Source organism: Pochonia chlamydosporia, chromosome 4 (assembly GCF_001653235.2).
Source record: "Pochonia chlamydosporia 170 chromosome 4, whole genome shotgun sequence".
NCBI lineage: Eukaryota > Fungi > Ascomycota > Sordariomycetes > Hypocreales > Clavicipitaceae > Pochonia > Pochonia chlamydosporia.
This window is the reverse complement of record NC_035793.1, coordinates 4,694,432-4,713,910: the sequence shown is the minus strand read 5'-3', so window position 1 is coordinate 4,713,910 and position 19,479 is coordinate 4,694,432. Positions and strand designations below refer to the sequence as shown.

General features: G+C 51.5%; 7 protein-coding genes across 7 annotated transcripts; 4 read left to right on the top strand and 3 right to left on the bottom strand.

Annotated features, from left to right (window-relative positions):
* Positions 1-165: 165 nt before the first annotated feature.
* Positions 166-468, bottom strand: VFPPC_18254 (hypothetical protein; the record flags this gene model as incomplete). Its single annotated transcript, XM_022429897.1, has 1 exon — positions 166-468. The coding sequence occupies one exon, from the start codon at positions 466-468 to the stop codon at positions 166-168; it is 303 nt and encodes a 100-aa protein (XP_022285480.1).
* A 3,325-nt stretch (positions 469-3,793) lies between these two features.
* On the top strand, positions 3,794-4,729 carry VFPPC_10108 (hypothetical protein; the record flags this gene model as incomplete). Its single annotated transcript, XM_018288539.1, has 2 exons — positions 3,794-3,866; positions 3,921-4,729. The coding sequence occupies 2 exons, from the start codon at positions 3,794-3,796 to the stop codon at positions 4,727-4,729; spliced, it is 882 nt and encodes a 293-aa protein (XP_018137986.1).
* A 2,746-nt stretch (positions 4,730-7,475) lies between these two features.
* Positions 7,476-9,798, top strand: VFPPC_10109 (hypothetical protein; the record flags this gene model as incomplete). The annotated part of the gene is made up of 3 exons (XM_018288540.1): positions 7,476-7,728; positions 7,791-9,413; positions 9,461-9,798. The coding sequence occupies 3 exons, from the start codon at positions 7,476-7,478 to the stop codon at positions 9,796-9,798; spliced, it is 2,214 nt and encodes a 737-aa protein (XP_018137987.1).
* A 122-nt stretch (positions 9,799-9,920) lies between these two features.
* VFPPC_14719 (dynein light intermediate chain) lies at positions 9,921-11,734 on the bottom strand (the record flags this gene model as incomplete). Its single annotated transcript, XM_018292487.1, has 6 exons — positions 9,921-10,079; positions 10,128-10,729; positions 10,780-10,873; positions 10,924-11,315; positions 11,370-11,519; positions 11,581-11,734. The coding sequence occupies 6 exons, from the start codon at positions 11,732-11,734 to the stop codon at positions 9,921-9,923; spliced, it is 1,551 nt and encodes a 516-aa protein (XP_018137988.1).
* A 697-nt stretch (positions 11,735-12,431) lies between these two features.
* On the top strand, positions 12,432-13,349 carry VFPPC_10110 (U2 snRNP component IST3; the record flags this gene model as incomplete). The annotated part of the gene is made up of 2 exons (XM_018288541.1): positions 12,432-12,442; positions 12,488-13,349. The coding sequence occupies 2 exons, from the start codon at positions 12,432-12,434 to the stop codon at positions 13,347-13,349; spliced, it is 873 nt and encodes a 290-aa protein (XP_018137989.1).
* Positions 13,350-13,508: 159 nt separating this feature from the next.
* Positions 13,509-14,804, bottom strand: VFPPC_14720 (phosphatidylinositol 3,5-bisphosphate-binding protein; the record flags this gene model as incomplete). The annotated part of the gene is made up of 4 exons (XM_018292488.1): positions 13,509-14,396; positions 14,455-14,552; positions 14,607-14,645; positions 14,696-14,804. The coding sequence occupies 4 exons, from the start codon at positions 14,802-14,804 to the stop codon at positions 13,509-13,511; spliced, it is 1,134 nt and encodes a 377-aa protein (XP_018137990.1).
* A 2,740-nt stretch (positions 14,805-17,544) lies between these two features.
* Positions 17,545-19,254, top strand: VFPPC_16828 (septin; the record flags this gene model as incomplete). The annotated part of the gene is made up of 7 exons (XM_018294581.1): positions 17,545-17,562; positions 17,736-17,811; positions 17,919-18,035; positions 18,113-18,200; positions 18,273-18,410; positions 18,475-18,942; positions 19,005-19,254. 7 exons carry the CDS (start codon positions 17,545-17,547, stop codon positions 19,252-19,254), a joined length of 1,155 nt encoding a protein of 384 aa, XP_018137991.1.
* Between the last annotated feature and the right edge of the window lie 225 nt (positions 19,255-19,479).

Below are 19,479 nucleotides of genomic sequence, written 5' to 3'. Positions count from 1 at the left end.
TTCCTGTTGGCGCTGATCCAAAGCAGCTTGATCCATGCCGAAGAAGTGTCAGGACATGGTCAATAGATCAAACCGCCGAGTGCATTTGGGGGCAGAACCACAGCGGACGGCCTCCTCCTGTTTCCGCTCCCGACTCAGGAGCCCAAATCCTTTGCTCTGCAGTTGTCATATTCGACACGGGTTCGGCTTCTTTCTTGACGTTGAGTTTGAGACAGCAGGTGGACCAGCCACGTAAATCACCTGTGAAGGACGTATGGCATTCGCAGCCGAATCCCATAAAGTTGCCGTCGTCGAAATCCACAAGCCCCTTGTGCAAATCTCGACGGGGGGTGCCGTCCCGCCCTCTGGTCCAATCAACGATGCCCAGCTAATGCCAGGGCTGAACAAAGTCAAGTTTGGCTGCGCCAGCCCTGAACTTGTGCTGTGGACCCGCAATCCTTCACAACGAGTCAAGCCCTGACTTAGCATGTCATGTCAGATACAGCCCTCGTAGTTGTCCGTACGGGAGCAGATGGCCAAAGAGTAGAAACTGCTTTCTTGAAGGAAAGTCATCGTTGCATTACCTTACCCAATCATTTCATGCCCTTCCGCCCGCCAATTCTTGAGCATGGGGTATGTCCTGGTTTGTTTTGACTCGCGGTTGAAGGAGGAGGGCTTTATCAACAACGTTGTGCGGTTCTTGTTGCGACGGGGCGCCAACATGGATGTTGTTTGGTTCAGCTAAGAGTCATTTGTGCCATGGCGCTATGCCACAACGCCTAACGGTCAGGGTGAGCTGATCGGAAGCTTTTGGCACTTTCAGCGCTAGCGAGTCGAATCGCATGTTCGCCAATTTGGTGACTGAAACGAAGTCCTTACGGCGCACCATTTCAACGGTTGTCCAAGCTGGTGGAAGTGATGGCTCCGTGCATGTGCTGCCGAATGAAGGGAGGAATGGCTCGGAGAAGCATTAGACAGCTGTGAGGTGAGTTGCACAGCTGGCGCTACTATGGAGTTGTCCTCCTGCCTCGCTGCATGTATGCCATCTACAGCACAACTCTGATATTTGATTGGACTGGATTAGTGTGATACTAGAAAACGTACGTGTTGATGTCCGACGACGTGGTGCTGGGCTGTGGGAAGTCATTTCCATTCTTGTGGTGTTGTGCCAAGCCCCTTTGGTTCTCCAGGTGGCTTCGCTGGATATATCGGTGAGCGTGGATTCATTGATAGACTTCCTATGCAGCAAAAGGATCCCTTGCCACTTCAACGCAGTTTCTCCGGTTTTGGTGAGACCGTTTTGGTCCCAGGAAGCGCGGTGTCCATCAGAAAACATCTCAATCTCTCCAGAGACCAGACGCAATGCAGTTCGGGACTTGGTCGCCGTGTCGGTCCACACAAACTTTGTCTGCGGGGATTGGCGTTGAGAATCGGCGCATCTGAATTCTTTGAACACGTCGCAGCCATGGGACGCATTGGCTTGAGACCTATTGATAGAAATATCAGTTCGGCAGGCTGGCCCAAATCGGCCTGCTTCGCCGGACAGCCTGATCGAACTGATTATCTTCCCAGCTAGTGTTATCTGCTGAGGGGGATGATCTCGCCTGTTCACCTGTAAATTAAAATTCGCTTCTAGTTACTTTCGGGGAAGACATTCACGTCCCCGGCAAATCGCAAACAAGAATGCTTTCCTTCTGGACATCCCGAAGAAGAGTCTGGCCACATTAGGGTAAGCGGCCATTTGAACCACCACGCCCACCGTAATGTGCTGAAAATCACTTCCATGGTGGCTGTGACTGTACCGACTCAGAGTATGGATGTTTGAGCCGTCCTTTCGCAAACTCGTTCAGGAAGGACGGTATGCTTGGGTTCTTCGTTCTGCACAACGGGATACGCAACCCGGTTTTGCGCATCGCTACTCCGTGCATCCCTCGGGCAAACGGTGATAGACCCTTAGCCCTGGACTCCTAGGTGACTAGTGTTGAGAAACAAAAAAGTGACAGCTCGGGCCTGCCGAGACGGAAAATGGACCTCAACCCACAAGGGGCAGCGGGTTGAACCGAAGTTCCACACGTCACCAGTAGGTGGACAAAAGAGAGGGCGGAGACGACAGGCATTGACCTGGTACGGTGTCGGAGAATAGTTGCGCCAAAACGAAGAATCTCCCAGATGATGGTTGGCAAAGCCCAAAAAAATTCCCGAAAGATAACCAGATCCAGTGTCAGGTGAGGAGCGGCGGGTTTGAGTTGCAGGTGTTCATGCCAGGTCGGTTCGGTGATGACAAGATGTCAAGTTTGATTGAAAATGCTGGGGTCGTGCGTTTGTGTCTGTGCCTGCCATTGTCTGGGGGTGGATATCATCAGGTCTGGCATCGGCTCGATCGTGCCTTCCTTGATCAGGGGCTTGTAAATCTCTGTTTTCTGTCCGGGGACCAAGTGGGCAGGAGCAACAGACCTTGGCTTGTAATGCCGCACAGCAGACAGCAACCAGATATGATGTCAGCTTGCCGCCTGCATGAAACATTGAACCGAAGTTCATCCCATCTCTTGCACATGAATGCTTGGACTTTGGCAACCCCAGTTAACCCCGACATGCTTCCAACAGAATCCAACCGGTCCTATTCTGATCCATCGCCAGCCACACTCTCGACCGATTATTCAACAGCATATCCAGTTGCATCTGAACATTCGGGTTTCAGTCTTCGCCCGTTCATCGGCAAATGATCTTGTCTCTTCATGTCCACGATGTGGCAATGAGTTCCCTGACAAGGATGTGAATAATGTCCACCACCCCAACATGACATTTCTCGCCACCAAGCACCGAGTTATCACGACTTGTGGTGTCTTAGTTATGGCTTAGCGTAAAACACCTGCATACAATCACTCATACAATGCACACCGATGCGTCGAAAAAAGCTGTCAATATGGCCTCCACCAGCCACCCATGCGGTAGTGTTGGATCGCTTGATGCAGCACAGCAAGCCAAGGCTGCGCTAAAGTCAACGCAGAACGTCGTTCTCATTCGCCTCGCCAGCTGAAGGTCAGATTTGGCGCACATCGAACCAAAGCCGCAGCAGATTATCATTAAGAAATGCGAACCAGATTTGTTACCATTTGCTCTTCGGCGCACCCTTCCAAATTTAGCCGGTTCGGCGAGACAAATACGCAATTGGACCACCAACGGATGTTTTTGAATTCCAATATCGCCACCTTCTTTGTAACATCAACGTGCGTGTTTGAGATTCGCCAAGGACGTCTCTGCCACTTCTCTGTACAACATCAACAACGGTAACACCGACCCACCTGTGTCTCGGTTCTCGCTCATGGTTGCACAACAAGAACAAGAACTTACACATACACACCTGTCCCTGAATCAGACTCTGGCAGCCTTTGGCAGACTCTGTCAAATTTCTTCAGCTTGACAGGACTGAGAAAGTTACCAAACTCGGTCTGCCAACCCCGAACCCACCAGAGGACCAAGCAGCTCACGTTGCCCTGCATGAAACCCTTGTACATATCTACCGTGCAGGTATCGCCGACGGTCAAGAGGACGGGTGTTTGATCTAGTCTCTGTCGGTCCCGGAAAGATACTCTGAACTGTCAAATGACTAGCTAAAATCATCTGCTATATACGTTGCCCTTCACCACTCCTCCTCCTCAACTATCACGGTAGAAAGAAATTGCAATGAAGCGGCGGCGACAAACTCGCGTCCCTCAAGCCTCAACAAACAGTGAAGCCTTGAACAAAGGTAGACTTGACCCGAACAGCTGACATTGTCCTGGCGCGACAAATTACCTGGCAAACGGTCATAAACATGTCGGAGCCACCAATGCCAGAGTCAACGCCAGAAACTGAGGCTGGGGTCAACTCTAGGAGAACTAGTTCGTGCCAAAAAGACGCTTGCCCCATTATTAAACCGCGACCATTTGATCTAATTACAGCTCTCATCTTCTCAGGAAACCGCTCGGTCTCTAGCATGACGGTAGCCCAACGGGAACGTAAGCGGGCCAACGACCGTCGAAGCCAAAGAGCAAGTCGTGCGAGGACCAGGCAACACATTCATCATCTTGAAAGAGAATTGGAGAGCCTTAGACATATTGGCCCTGAGGAGAGCGGTGACGAAAATAGCGCTATCCAGGAGTTGGTTCGACGAAATCAGGAATTGGAGATTGAACTAATAAGGCTTCGATCAACAAGCGCCTCTCCGCTGTCAACGAGTTCAAACTTCAGTAACATTTCCAGTGCCAGACAGGTGCACTTTCAAAGCCCAAGGGACCAGGTTGCTACAGATGCGCCATCGGTATATATCCCTGAGGTCATGGTGCCGGTTGACGGCGGGCAAGGGATTGGCCCGACCGCACCTCTCCCTGCGCCCCCTTTGCCAGGCAGCTTTGGAAATGCCCCCGACCTACAGTCACATGTTGACAACTATTCGTTACCTATTTCATATGCAAGCGTTGACATACCAAGGAGTACGCCCAATTCCAGGCTCAATTCGCACAACAATGGATATTCGCACGACGGCATAGGGACCGTTGTACAACACCCCCAGTACGCTGTGCAGACAAACGCAGGGCCTGCTGGGACGATTGTGCTCAGCCATGTGGAACAGCAAGAAGCCGGAGCTTTGACAAGAGAGTTTGAAGCAACTAGTGAGTCTAGGGAATATAATCATGAAGCTTCAAGGCCGCCCCAACCAACGTGCTGGGACCAATGGCAGATGGATGGGACCAGTGGGGAGACTGAATAGCGCGGATTCGAACTACATTTAGAAACAAACGAAATATTATGACTCTTCACCATCTCGCGTGAATCAAAACTATCAGCAATACTGGTCATCGACATTCCCGAAACATACGTAACCTGTTTCCGTATAGGCCGAAACGGTCTTCCGCTCACTACCAAGTCCATATGTGGCTCACATGCTCAGCCAAACTTCTGCTTTACCGCGAAAACAACACAATGACTGCGTTGAGATATAATAGCTCAAGACTACATCTAAACAGCTTCTACCTGGTCTGTCCCTGATTGGGTAACTGACATGATTCAGGCGAAACAAGGCTGCGCAACCAGTTGGCGGGTTTCTTGTGGCTCTGTTACATTGACCATGCAGGCCAGGATCTCGATCTCAGTCCACCACTCTCGGTTTGGCTCATTTGTTTGCGTCTAATAATAGACCGTTTCTACGCCCTGTGGTAATTACCACTACGCTCTTGTTCATCAGGTCGAACTCACTGAGTGATTGCGGAGGAGACCATGGCAGGGCTCTTAAACACTGTCAACTACCAATCGATGGACCGAGGTAGAAGTTCTTTTACAAAAGTCCGAGACGACTGAGTCATTGTGTAGAAGCTGTGAAAGTTCAGGTTAACGCTTGTCTTTGGCACTACAGCGTCGTTCTATATCGAAATCAACGTGTACGCTTCACAGTAGCGCAACACTCATTGGTATCTTGGTAGAGCGGTGTCAGTGTGTAATCGGGAACCCTTTACAAGTTGAGTCTCAAGAAATCAGGATAACGCTAGCGTAATCTATCCCATTACTCTCGAAGCTTGTCATAAGAGTCGCCAAAACCGTCTCATATACAGTGTCTTGTCTGTTGTTACAACGCTAAGTCACATCGGCGTTCAAGCCACGACGATGATTTGGATCCGTCTGACTGAGAGCAGTGTTCTAGGATGAGTCGTAAATTGTACGATGAGCTGCCGGGAAACTAGATGCCACAACGCGGTTACCAGGAAATACACTCACAGCCTGTTTACTCTTTCCTCAGTGATGGGGTCAATGCGAAGGGTAACTTATTGCCACTGGCGCTGTTGCTCCTTCGGCCAGTAGCAAAAGGTCACCACCTGCATGAGTCACGACTCTGGGGCACAGTCGCATGAGCATCTCAGCGACCATGCAGTGCAATTCATCTCGATGCCGGGGGAGGGTGAAACTCAAACACAAACGCCGATAGCATAGCGACGGCTCACAAAGGACTATCAGCAACCGTTAGAGTCGCACTCCGATAGGGTCTTACACCCTGGCCAGCAAGTTTGGACTGGTTCAGGGAGTGTTCTTCATCTCGTGGCCAAACATTTGAGACAACGGTCTATTTTGGCAACTTTCACCGACCATGCTTAGTCAATGCCCTCGTTTGCCGATCCTCCTCCTACCAGTATTACGGTTGAAATAACACACTTTGCTGGGAGTAGATCGCGCACGGAACTGGCATCACGAAGACGAAATGGCCCACGGATAGCTTCAAACTTCGGAATGCGTAATGCGCTGATGAGAAGTTTGCCAAATGGGACAGCATATTATGACACAAGGGCGCAGCCGCAGGAAGGGCAAGTCACATGAGGCCTGGTTAGAAACCATGGAGGTTACCCTTTGGACCAGTTTACCATGGCTCTTCATTGCTCTTGCTGTATTGGCTTACTGCTGGCTCTCATGTGAGTTGGAAACACTTGTGCCCAATGCCGAGTCTTACATATGGAGATGGGCTGGAAATGGAAAGATGAATAGATGGTCCGTCTATTGGCAAGCTTTCCGTTGGGATTTCAGGCGCCATCGGTGACGGAGAAATCACTTTAATAATGTAATTTCTTGGCCATTTTTTTGCAGTTTTAAAATTTGCTGGTAAATGAACGAGGGTAAGCAAATCATCTTATGCAACGTCATTTAAGACACCTTTACCATAGCATAGTAGCATTTATCTTCTCTTATGAACGAGCATCGAGTTACATGTCAATTGGTGAGATGAAGGACAAGTTGCACAAATTGGGCCATGAGCCAGGGCATAAACAGGAAAGAGCGGCCAAAGGTTCTTGCTTTTCGCAGTGAGGGTTTAAATGATGCATAAGTATGGCTGACTGGACGTTCGACTTGCCATGGACACCGCCAAGTGTTTAGTTTTAATATCTTCCTTTTATTTTGCCGCCTCTTCTTGACGAATTTCTTGTATCATCTTCAAGTTACAAGCCACCCTTCCAGCCCAAAAACACACACTACCCCACCCCTCCGTGGGGCTGTTGATAGCTTTGGTTGAGCCCCCGATAACAAATGCAGGACCCCAGAAAAATTCCGTCACCATTGACGTCGACTTTGGGGAAAGGCTTGTCTGTCCAGTTTGATCTGTTCCCCACTTCACTTCCCATTTGCAACCACGAGGCGACGCACGACCATCTTGATGAGGCTAAATTTGTCCCTCACAACATCTTTTTCTCGTACGCTTCAAACAACGACTGTGTGGTTTGCAGGACAATCCCATTGTCTACGCACCGAGTCTTGTACACCACAAGTACCGAAACTGATCGAGTGGAACAGCAAAGCCTAACCCATTCCAGACATCTTGACCTCCGCTTGAGAATAGCTTCGAGGGGAGAGCTTGCCCCGCCATCCCGTCGCATTTGGCTAGCCCAAACCTTGCCACGGTGACGAAATAACCTTTGCCCATCTTCCTACCGGAACATACACCACACCACTTCGAATTGTTGCGACTTCACTTAAACATGGTTGTGTCAGAACTTACTGCTTCAGCAGTGGCTAGAGGCGCAATGGCAGCAGACCCTTCAAACATCGCCCAAGGAGCATCTGCTCAACCGACTGCACTGCAGAATCGAGTAGCATCCAGCAAGAGCCCTTTTGTCAGAGGCGGCGAGAACAGCCTGGTAAAATGGCAGGTTTTGGATCACGATTCCGTCGAGCGGGCGAAGCGAGAGAACAAGTTGCTCTTCCTGCATATTGGATATAAGGCTTGTCACTGTATGTCTCGAGACCATTGCTCTTCGTTTCCCGCCCGTGTCTTCCCCGCTAACCATCAACAGTCTGTCGTCTTATGGCCCAGGAGTCATTCTCAAACCCAGAATGCGCTGCCATTTTGAATGAATCCTTTGTCCCCGTCATCGTTGACCGAGAAGAGCGACCCGATATCGACACCATTTACATGAACTATGTCCAGGCTGTGAGCAATGTGGGAGGTTGGCCGCTCAACGTATTCGTCACACCTGACTTGGAACCCGTTTTTGGTGGAACGTACTGGCCGGGACCGGGCACGTCGCGGCGAGTGGTTGCGGACATCGAGGATGAATCCCCCGACTGTCTGACTATCTTCAAGAAAGTGAGAGACATCTGGCGGGATCAGGAAACGCGATGTCGCAAAGAGGCTTCAGAGGTTTTGGGGCAGCTGCGGGAGTTCGCTGCTGAAGGCACACTGGGTACCAGGAGCCTCTCAGGTGCACATCCCATCGCGACGCCGAGTTGGAATATCCCGACTATTCCCGAGGCGGCGCCTGCTGCCCCCAAGGACAAAGATGCTCAGGTATCGAGTGAGCTAGACCTGGACCAGTTGGAGGAGGCCTATACACATATTGCTGGTACTTTCGACCCCGTGTGCGGTGGATTTGGACTTGCGCCAAAGTTCTTGACGCCTCCGAAGCTGGCATTCTTATTGCGGCTAAACACATTTCCCAGCGCAGTGCAGGACGTCGTGGGCGAAGCAGAATGCAAGTATGCCGCTGAAATGGCTGTGGACACTCTCCGAAAAATCCGGGACGGGGCCTTGCACGATCATATCGGGGCTACTGGATTCGCAAGATGTTCGGTCACCCCTGATTGGAGCATTCCTAACTTTGAAAAGCTCGTCGTTGACAACGCCCTCTTGCTAAGTCTATACCTAGACGCCTGGAAACGTGCCGGTGGAAAGGCAGACAGTGAGTTCTACGATATCGTCCTGGAACTCGCAGAATACCTGAGCTCGCCGCCAATCGCCTTGCCGAACGGCGGCGTGGCCACCAGTGAGGCTGCCGACTCTTACATGAGACGAGGCGATAGGGAAATGAGAGAAGGAGCCTATTACTTATGGACCAGACGAGAATTTGACTCGGTTGTGGATGCATCCGGCCAGGACAAGCATATTAGCCAAGTGGCGGCCGCACACTGGAACGTCCAAGAAGACGGCAACGTGGATGAAGACCACGACCCCAACGACGACTTCATCAACCACAACATTTTACGAATCGTCAAGTCTCCAGAAGAGCTGGCCAGACAGTTCAACATTCCCTTAGACACAGTGGGGCAGTACATCCAAACGGCAAAGAAGGAACTAAAAGCAAGGCGAGAAAGGGAACGAGTTCGTCCCGAGCTAGACGACAAAGTCATCACCGCATGGAACGGCCTCGTCATCTCCTCCCTCGCACAAACCTCATCCGCCCTCAAGGCCGTAGACCCCGCCCTAAGCAACAAGTATCTTGGCGCCGCAAAATCAGGCGTCACCTTCATCAAGACCAACCTCTGGGATGAATCGTCCAAATCGCTGTACAGAGTATACCGAGAAGGCAGGGAGATCGAAGGCTTCGCCGACGACTACACCTACCTCATCCACGGCCTCCTCGACCTCTTCTCAGCAACATCCGACGAAACCCTCCTCCAATTCGCAGATGACCTCCAAAGTAAGTTGCCCCCCTTCTTTCCACAGTAATACGCTAACACTTGCTAGAAACCCAAAACATACTGTTCCAGGATCCCGACGCAGGCGCCTTCTTCTCAACCACGTCGTCCTCTCCACACGCTATTCTCCGCCTCAAAGACGGCATGGACACATCCCTCCCATCTATCAATGCCGTTTCGGCGTCGAATCTATTCCGTCTTGGCGCACTGCTAGATGACGAGCGGTACTCGGCGTTGGCAAAGGGCACGGTGAATGCGTTTGAAGCAGAGATGCTGCAGCATCCGTGGTTGTTCCCAGGCTTGTTGGGCGGTGTTGTTACTGCCAGGTTGGGATTTCAGGGTGAAGTGGGTGATGTAAAGTATAGATTGGAACGGGAGAAGGCCTGAGTTGACATCTGTTGTTTGGAATATGTTGTCGCGATATCCAAGTAGTTTGAATATAGAAATCTTGCACAAAAATTGATTTTAATTCCTCAGGGTATCTATTCTGCAATAGGTCTTTCTCTCTCTCATGAGCGAGGAGCATCCGCCGCCCCAGCCGTCCGATTCATAAGCCCACTAAAGAAATTCTGCAACTGCTCATTGTCAAAGTCCTTGGCTATGTGTGCCGCCTGTCCATCATCCATCTCCTCCTCCTCCTCGTCTGGCGAGGCATGCGCATTCCGATCCTACCCTCATTAGCATACTCGTACCATACACATTGCAACACAACTCACCTTTAGACGCTGCAGCATGTCATCCGCATCGACTTGTATGCCACCCATGTTAAACTGCACAGGACCAATATGATCATTAACGCTCTTCTCTTCAGGGAATTCTGTCCTCCGCCCCGCAGCGAGTGGACTGGGCCCCTTCTCAGGGGCTTTCGCCTTGAACGCCTCCAGGATCTTGAGCTGTCTCTCCAGAAAATCCTGCGGGTTCTCGCTGTCCACGCTGACGATCTGGCCGTCTGGCATGGCGCTCTCGACGACAGCAAGACCCCCACTGTTGGGGTCGCGGCACCATTCTTCATATTGGGCTATCGCGCTGGGATGTTGCGGCGAGCGGGATTCCTGGTCTGGGACGGGGTCCGTCCCCGCGGGGAGTTTGATGTCTTCCTCCCAGCCTTTGGAGACGAGTTCGGCGTCGAATGCGCCGCCTAGGATGCGGATCTTGCCCCATGAGTCCCAGTTCGGTGCGACGACAATCTTGTCTCTGTCGATGACGTTGTGCTTGAGCGGTTGGCGCTTGAGGAGGGATGTTATGCCGAGGGTGGAGTGGATGAGGAGCGGGAGCTGCGAGGGTGTGTTTTGCGAGGTGTAGATGAGGGAGGCGCCGTCTGCGAAAACTGTTAGTGAGGATTTCTGAGGTTGCGGGTTGGCGGCTTACGTCGGAGGAGGATTGTTCGGAGATATTGGAGGACGGTGTCGAAGTCGGGTTCTTTCCAGCTCTTGTTCTTTTCTAGGAACTCCATTTTTTGGGCCTGCGACTCGTTAGAACGGTGTGAGTGAAGGCTGAGTATGAACAAATTACATTTTGGCACACCACGCAGAGCGGTAGACCTAACGGCTCGGACCATTCGCCGGGACCCAGAGGCAGCTGGCCGTCGCCGTCACCACTCGTCCCTGTGGCAGTTGGCGTTCCGTCCAAGTTCGTCGGTGCGCCTACGCGGCCACGCTCCTTCCACGAAGCCATGATATCCTCCATTTCGTTGCGCGCCTCGCTGCTCACTCGGCCCATTACCTCCTCTAGTACCTGGATCCAGCGCCAGATCTGGCGGAGCCATTGGTGCGGTTGCGACCAGTCCAGAAGGATGATGATGGCTGTGTGAGAAACCGACTCGGGCGTTAGGAGCGGGGAAACGAGGGATGCGAATTCGCCGGACGGTTGTGAGAGGAGATAGAGCGAGACTCGGGCGAGGGTATCTACGTTTGTTAGAGCATGTACGGGTCACAAGTTTGAGGCAGCTCGTCACGCACCATCTTGATCAGTGTCCAAAACGTCGTAGTAGGTATATCCCAGGGCAAAGTTATTCGCTACAGGCGGCGTCTTTTGTCTGTCAAAATTTCGTCGTGCGTTGGTGCCAGATAAGGATTCGATGAACTCTCGTTGCGTCTCAGGGGTACCACCTAAAACGTCAGTATACCAACGCTCATAGTAAATGGCTGCAGCGATGGGCAGATAAAGTACCTAGCACCAGAAGATTCTTTTCTGGGAGGCGTTTCCCGCTGGCAACAGACTCCAGCATAGATGTCCAGAGGTTCTTCCTTTGTTCGCCATTTCGACCGTCTGTATCGCCTGAGCCAGCAGTGTACGTGGACACCCGCTCGTTTCTGCCCGCCATGGCGGCAATGGTTCACGGTCCGGGTATGTTCGTCGTTGTCACTAGCGGAATGTGTGTTGATTGCGGCAGTTTGTTTCTTGCGGAAGAGGTGTGTGGTCGCCAGACGCGCTGGTTTGCTTAGCTTGATGGTGGGCAAACCCGCGTTTCAATGTCGTCAGGGGTGGAGTTGCTCAGATGCACTGTCGCGACATCTTGAATGGTTTGTTTAATTGCGTAAAATCGATATCACTTTTGACCTGGCGCACTGTCGTTCTGTCTCAGTGAACAGATTGCAAAAACGGTACACGAAACGAGTATGGCTCTTCTGGCGTTTAATTGTGAATTTCCCTTCATACAATTTGGAGCTCTTCTGGCTTCAATGCTCGGTCCGGAAATTGACCCGCCAAGGTCAACTCACTGGTGGCAATTGACTGATGCATTGCCGGTCTCTGTGGTCCATGTCCCCAGCAACATTGAAGTTGCGGCTGGTAGCCCCACTGAGCCAGCCCACTGGAGAAATATGGCCCAGCGACCTCAGTCCAGCAACAGGCCCCACCTCGAAGCTGCACCACCCTCAGCCTTGCAGATGCTTTACATGCCCAGAATTCCAACTTGCGACAGCCTCGCCAACTTTGATCCCCCATCACCCATGGCACAACAACCACCACAATGAACAAAATCCGAGCCATCCAAGAGCTCAACAAGAGAGAAATAGAAAATGGAATGCACGTACCCCCATACCCACACTCACCACACCAGCTAACATCCCCCCAGAACCCCCGAAGGCTCATGGCACGTCGACTACCGCGACACAGCATTCATCTACTTCGGCGGCCTGCCCTACGAGCTCACCGAAGGCGACGTCATCACCATATTCTCCCAGTTCGGCGAGCCCGTCTTCCTCAAGCTCGCGCGGGACAAGGAGACCGGAAAATCCAAAGGCTTCGGCTGGCTCAAGTACGAAGACCAGCGCAGCACAGACCTAGCGGTCGATAACCTTGGCGGTGCCGACATCGCCGGACGGATAATCAGCGTCGACCACGCGAGGTACAAGCCGCGCGATGACGAGGACCCGGAGGAATTCGACGTCAGCTGGCAGGCTATGATGCGCAAGGAGGGCAAGGTGGAGGAAGTGGAGGAGAGTGAGGAGGAGGCAAGGCCAATGTTGCAGGAGGAGAGGGAGTTGGCGATTTTGATGAGGGACCATGATGACGATGATCCTATGAAGGGGTTTTTGGTGGATGAGAAAAAGAAGGAGGTTGAGGAGGCGAGGAGGAGGGCGGAGAAGAAGAGCAGGCATGATAAGCATAGGCATAGACATAGGGAGGGTGGTGAGGATGAGAGGCGAGATAGGCGGCATAGAGAAAAGGATAGGGATAGGGAGTCGCGGAGGCATAGGGATGGATCGCGGGATCGCGAGCGGAGAAGTCATAGGGATCGCGATGATGACGACCGAGACAGACGGAGGGAAAGGAGGGGTGATGATGATTATAAAGAGTCACGGAAGGATGGGGACTATGATCGGAAAAGACGGCATCGGGATAGATCCCAAGAATCAAGACACAAAAGCAGGAGGGATGATGACAGAAGACGGCGGCGGAGTAGGAGTCGCTCGCCACGACATGACGAAAAGTAAATAGCATCATAACCTCAAAATTAGTCATGATCATGCTCAAAGAAAGCAACGAAGCTATGATATTCGACATCTACGCCACCTAAATCCACTGTGAAAACGCCCGACGTCCCAGTGGTATGCAACAAAATCATCTAGCCAACCAAGTATCGCAAGCGCGAATCACGTATTTCCCAAATATCGTTTCCAACCTTCTCTCACGCAGACACGCTTCCCATTCTCGCCATCCACCAGGACGAATTTCTCCCACCGAGCGTCTTTGCCTGCCCCAACTACCGCCAGGCTGTCTTCACTAATCCAGCCGATAATGCCCTTTGCAGGTCTCATTGTTCCCAGTACTGTTCCTTCAGAAAATGGAATGCCTCCAATCATGGTTTCGTCGCCGGCTTCGAATGGTGCGGAGGTAAATGAATAGACATCTGAAAATACGCGCGGCATAAGAGGCAGCTTGCCCAGGATGCCCCATTTTCCGGGCTCGGCGTCAGAAGAGCCCAGATGTTGACTTCTGTTTACCGATTGTCTTTTTGTGTTGGGAATGTCAAAAATGTGCAGAGTTGACTTATCGGATGTACAGGCGAGCATGGCTCCGGATGGCGAGAAGGCTAAAGAAAAGATGGTGGCTGGGTCTATTCCCCGTCGAAGCTCTGCCACTTTGGCGCAGTTTGATGTTGAATAGACGCGGATTAGCGTTCCTGTCTCACTAGCAGTAGCGAGCAACTCGCCGTCTGGGCTTAATTGAATGGCTTTGAGTGCTGAAGAGTGTGCCGGTATGATGCTGACATTGCCGGTGGAAAGTTCAACGAGCTGGATCTGGCCGACGGTTCGACCGGGGAAGGCAAGCGTCTTGCTGGAGAGGGAACATAGTCCTAGCAGGTTGTCCGCTGTTTCGTACACGTGGAGCAGGTTTGGTGGTTTGGAGAAGGAGTAGACGCGGATGCTGTTTTGAAGCACCACCACAATGCGCTCGCGGCCCAATTGCACTCCTCGGACGGAGCTCAGAGCTGATATTTCGAGTGCAACCTTGCCCTTCATATCATCCCAGATTACAGCCTACAAGGCATAAGTCAGCATATCTCGTTTTGAAAACGGGTAGATTATGTTGGCGAACCCTGTTCATGGCAAACTTGGGGGATTTGCCACCGCCAACGAGAGCGAGATAGTTGGTCATGCCCATCATCTGAACGAGGCCAATGCCAGCGTTGAAATCTAATACCAAGTTAGAAATTCGCCCCGGGACTTATGAATCAACCCAAATGGTACCTCTAGATGCTTTTAGTAAACATGACTTGGTATGAAAAACTAACATCAAGTTAGACGAGTCACCACCAAAAAGTTGCTGCGACACATACTGCAAATGCCCGACTCGAGACCAACAGCAAAGCAGCTGCTATCATTATTAAATGCGACGGACAATACGGCTGTCGGGTTCGACGCCTCTATGGGCGGCCGGACATTCATGACGATGTGACGTCGGCTGTATGCGATAAGAAGAAGCGATGTGATGAAGCGGCAATAACGAGAAGAAGAGATGCATGCGCAGAAGCAGGAGCACTACCGTAGAAAGTATCAAGTCATATCGACGCTAATGCCAGACCGCAAGATTTAATAGTGAATTGAGCCGCAGTTTAGAAGCCAAGGGCGGCGTATTTGTTCTTTACTTGAAAAGTATGTAGCCTTTCTGCCTGCTTATCAATTTGAAGGCAATATTGGTTCTTATTCCGCGGTGGCGTTCTCCTTGGCTTGCGTGCGCCGGTGCCTCCCGGCAATACGGTCAAGAAGATACAGGTATAAGTATATAGGTGCGATGCAGAAACTGTGAATGAGAGATTCGTCGCTCTCTCAGTGATGAAATCGCGAGGATGATGAGAGAAGATTTGGTGATGGCGGCTGCCGCCCAAAACCAAATACCAAACCGAGGACGTCGGCGCTGAAGGTTAGGCTGTGGGGTCCCCGCCGCGCATGACCTGACAGCATTCAGCCATTTGGCGATTGGGTGGTCCCTTTTGTGAGGAAGGAGCTACGGAACTGGACTAGCCTAACCTACTTTGGTAAGCTTTTGTTTGGGAAGGAGCAGACGCAGCTGTATTCGCTACGGAAAGTGTTTGGCCATTCGGTTTCTATCATTTGAGAAAGATTCGGTCGTGAGGAAGGTTCTTTCCAGGTAAAGTCAATTTTGTCTCCTGGAAAGTCGAAAGAGCACTGAATGCACTTATTCAAGATCAAGAGATGGAATACAATGTCGTTGCCCCACCAACAGAATCCCGTTTGTCAATGAAATACCACGAATGCAGCAGATGCGTTTTCTGATGTTACATCCATTGAAAATTTCTCTTCGCGTAGAAAGACAGAGGTAAGGAACGAGAAGTCTTACGATTGAGATCTTGTCAAGATCAAACTTGGTCAGGGGTTGATGTTCGAAATTACCATGTTTGCTTTTGCAAGTAGACAGATCGTCTTTTCGAGTACTCTTCCTTTGCTCATCTGCTAGGAGTTTCCCACTTGTCGTGCAGGACGTAGATTCGAAGTCATCATGGAAAAAAGCATTCATTCAGGCTGAAAGATATCGTGAAGAGCACTGTCATGTATACACAGTTCCAAGCACGTTTGAACCGCCATATTGCCTTCCAATGCCCCACGACACGTGATGAGTTATAGTGGTGACCAACAATCGGTCACAGTGTTGGTGGTTCTGAACTGTCCCCTGCCGAGGAACTACCGTGTCCATTAGCCATACCCAATTAGGTTTCGCGCTGCGCACGGGGACTCAAGACGCGAGATGGGAGCATGGTTCCAAGAATAATAACGGGCAGCACCAAATACTACCTTGGCGTGCATGCAAGGCGGAATCACCACTGTTTGCGATAGATGGGATAAACGAGGAGCTTGCACTTGGCAATGTGAAGACAACAGATGAACGGGATCCAGTTAGGGACTGCCAGTGAGATGTCAAAAGGAAGGAGTAGAGAGACTCATTTAAATACCTACCTAGGTACTTACCTAGTACCTAGGTACCTTGGCACTTGTGAGCCCTGCAGGCGAAGAGGGGTTCAACTGGTCCCTGCAAAGCCATTGATTGCAAGTGCAATTGGGCGAAGTTGTCACTCGCCTCTCCTGGAACAATGAGTGTACCGCACCACACAATGTAGGTTGGAATGTACATTAGCTGCCGCTGCCCCTGAGAACTGGGAGATTGGCCAAATCTGTAAAGCTCTTTGCAGCCCACCGCTTTTCCATTCAATTCGATTAAAGTGGCAGAGGCACCAGTTCCCGCGGAATTTGGTCACTTGCAGGCAAAAGAAGGAATGTCACGTCGAAGAAGAAAGGAAGGCCATAGGCGACATATCGTCGCCCAGCAATTCAAGCAACTAATGTATCTGTTCGAGGTAGCACGGAGAACTACGAGGTACTAGTAGCTAACACCTGGAGATACCGTTCCGTGGATGATCTCAACCGCTCACGTCTAACCAGACTTGACTTGATAGATGTCATGGCCCGGGCGTGAAATTAGCTTCAAATGTTCCCACTGCCCACCGTCGTCAATATCATCAAATCCATTGAAGCGCTGCCCTCTCATCTCCAGTGGCAGCGCACTGGAGTCTCGTCTCCTGAAATCATTGAGACTTGTCGAAGCCACCGGCTCCAATTGCAAGACTCAACTCGACGTGGGTTGAGCAACCCAGTCTTTTGGAACCCACTTTGACATCTGGAGCCACCAATCGATCATCACGCACCCCCCGTTTCCCCTTTCCTGAGGTCCAAGGTCCCTCCATCATCTTGACCTGTGCCTGGCGCTGTCCGCCGCTCATCTTTCTCATCTTCTGTGTCCATTGACTGGCTTTGGTCTGGTGCTCGTACCTGCTACCATTTGCCCACCTGCTTCTCCCACCCCCCTTGCCTTGCCTTGCCTGCCTTGCCTTGTCTTTCCTCCCACCAAACAAGACCAGACCAGACTTGACCGCACCGCACCCACTTTGGCTTGGACCGTCCCAACTGGCGCCAGCAACCTTCTTGTCCGCCATCTCCAAAGCGTACTCCGTACCTCTCCCCGACTTCTTTTTCCCCATCTAGCGAGTTGCTCCCAATCTGCATCTCCCACGCAGCGTCACCCTAACCCGTCTTTGTCGTCTCGTACAACTGACGCATCTCATCGTCGTGGTCTAATTTTCTCCTCCATCTCAACTCCTCGACTCCAGCCAAGATGTCGTCCGCCGCTACTGTACGTACCTCTTCGCAGCTTCCTACGCCCAGCCCACCCCCTGGACGCATATGCCCCCAACCAGCAACCGCACCGACTTGCCAACAATTGCGTCGAGATCTGGCCTTGGCTACTATTCCAAATACCATGCAAATGCAGTCACAGATATGCTAACCTGGTCCCCCTATTCACAGAAGATGATCCGGAGGAAGAAGAATGTCAAGAAGGGTATCCAGTTCTGCTTGATGGTCTGCGGTGCCTCTGGAACTGGTAAGTAAACCACGAATAATTCTCAACCACAACAGCTTCATCCAACGTCTGCCACGTTGCTACATACCTCAGCTGCTTCAATTGATGCCTAACATCTCCGCTACCAGGCCGAACCACCTTCGTCAATACTCTGTGCAACAAGGATGTGCTCACGCATAAGAATGCCGACGATCCCACCGATGCTCACGTTGAGGATGGCGTCAAGATTAAGCCCGTCACCGTTGGTACGTTGTCAAAGTCAATTCTCTCGCACCGGTGACAATCGAAATGTGGCTTTGCTGACCAAAACTTGTTCATGTAGAGCTCGAGCTCGACGAAGAGGGTACCCGTATTTCTCTGACCATTGTCGATACCCCTGGATTTGGTGACCAGATCGACAACGAAGCTAGGTAGGTCGCGGTCGTGGCAGAAATACCCGCAGCTATAAATTGAGCGACGGCGGTGTGCTAACATCTTTAAAGTTTCTCAGAGATTGTTGGATACCTCGAGAGACAATATGATGACATCTTGGCCGAGGAGTCTCGTATCAAGCGAAACCCCCGATTCAGAGACAACCGTGTCCACGCTATGCTCTACTTCATCACTCCTACTGGCCATGGGTAAGTACTACCGCCAAAAGCGCAACAAAGCCACATATTATAGCTTACTGACGCCCTATGACAGCCTGCGAGAACTCGATATCGAGCTCATGAAGCGCCTCGCTCCCCGATGCAACGTCATTCCCGTTATCGGTCGTGCCGACTCCCTGACCCCTGCCGAGTTAGCTGAGTCGAAGAAGCTCGTCATGGAGGATATCGAGCACTATCGCATCCCCGTTTACAACTTCCCCTACGATATTGAGGAGGATGATGAGGATACCGTCGAGGAAAACGCTGAGCTCCGTGGTCTCATGCCCTTCGCCATTGTCGGTTCCGAGGACGTCGTTGAGATTGGTGGCCGCAAGGTTCGCGCTCGTCAATACCCTTGGGGTGTTGTTGAGGTTGACAACCCTCGCCACTCTGACTTCCTCGCTATTCGATCTGCTCTCCTCCACAGCCACTTGGCTGATCTCAAGGAAATTACTCACGACTTCCTGTACGAAAACTACCGTACCGAGAAGCTGTCCAAGAGCGTGGACGGCGCTGCTGGAAAGTGAGTTTTAACCACCATTCTCGAATCACAAACAAACTTCCTCGTACTGACATTCAATGCAGCATCGACAGCTCCATGAACCCTGAGGACCTTGCCTCACAGTCCGTCCGTCTCAAGGAAGAGCAGCTCCGACGAGAGGAAGAGAAACTGCGTGAAATCGAGCTCAAGGTCCAGCGCGAAATTAACGAGAAGCGACAGGAGCTTTTGGCTCGTGAGTCACAGCTTCGAGAGATCGAGGCCCGTATGGCACGGGAAGCTTCTGCTGCTTCCATGAGCGCGCCTGCCGAGGCCAACGGCGACCACGAAGCCTAAGTCGTTTCCAGCGAGACACTGGGATTTTCTGCGATACCCTGAGAACACAAAAAGGAAGATATGCGACGTTGGTCTATTTATCTATGTCGGCGTTGGGTTTTTTTCTTTTGATTCCTCTGTCACGACTGAAAAGCAGAAGAAGCAGAGTATTCCCCGGGGGCTGCAATACAACCAAAATTTCGATTTAACCCTTGTTCTACACCGCGCCACTGTGCTTTTTCGCAT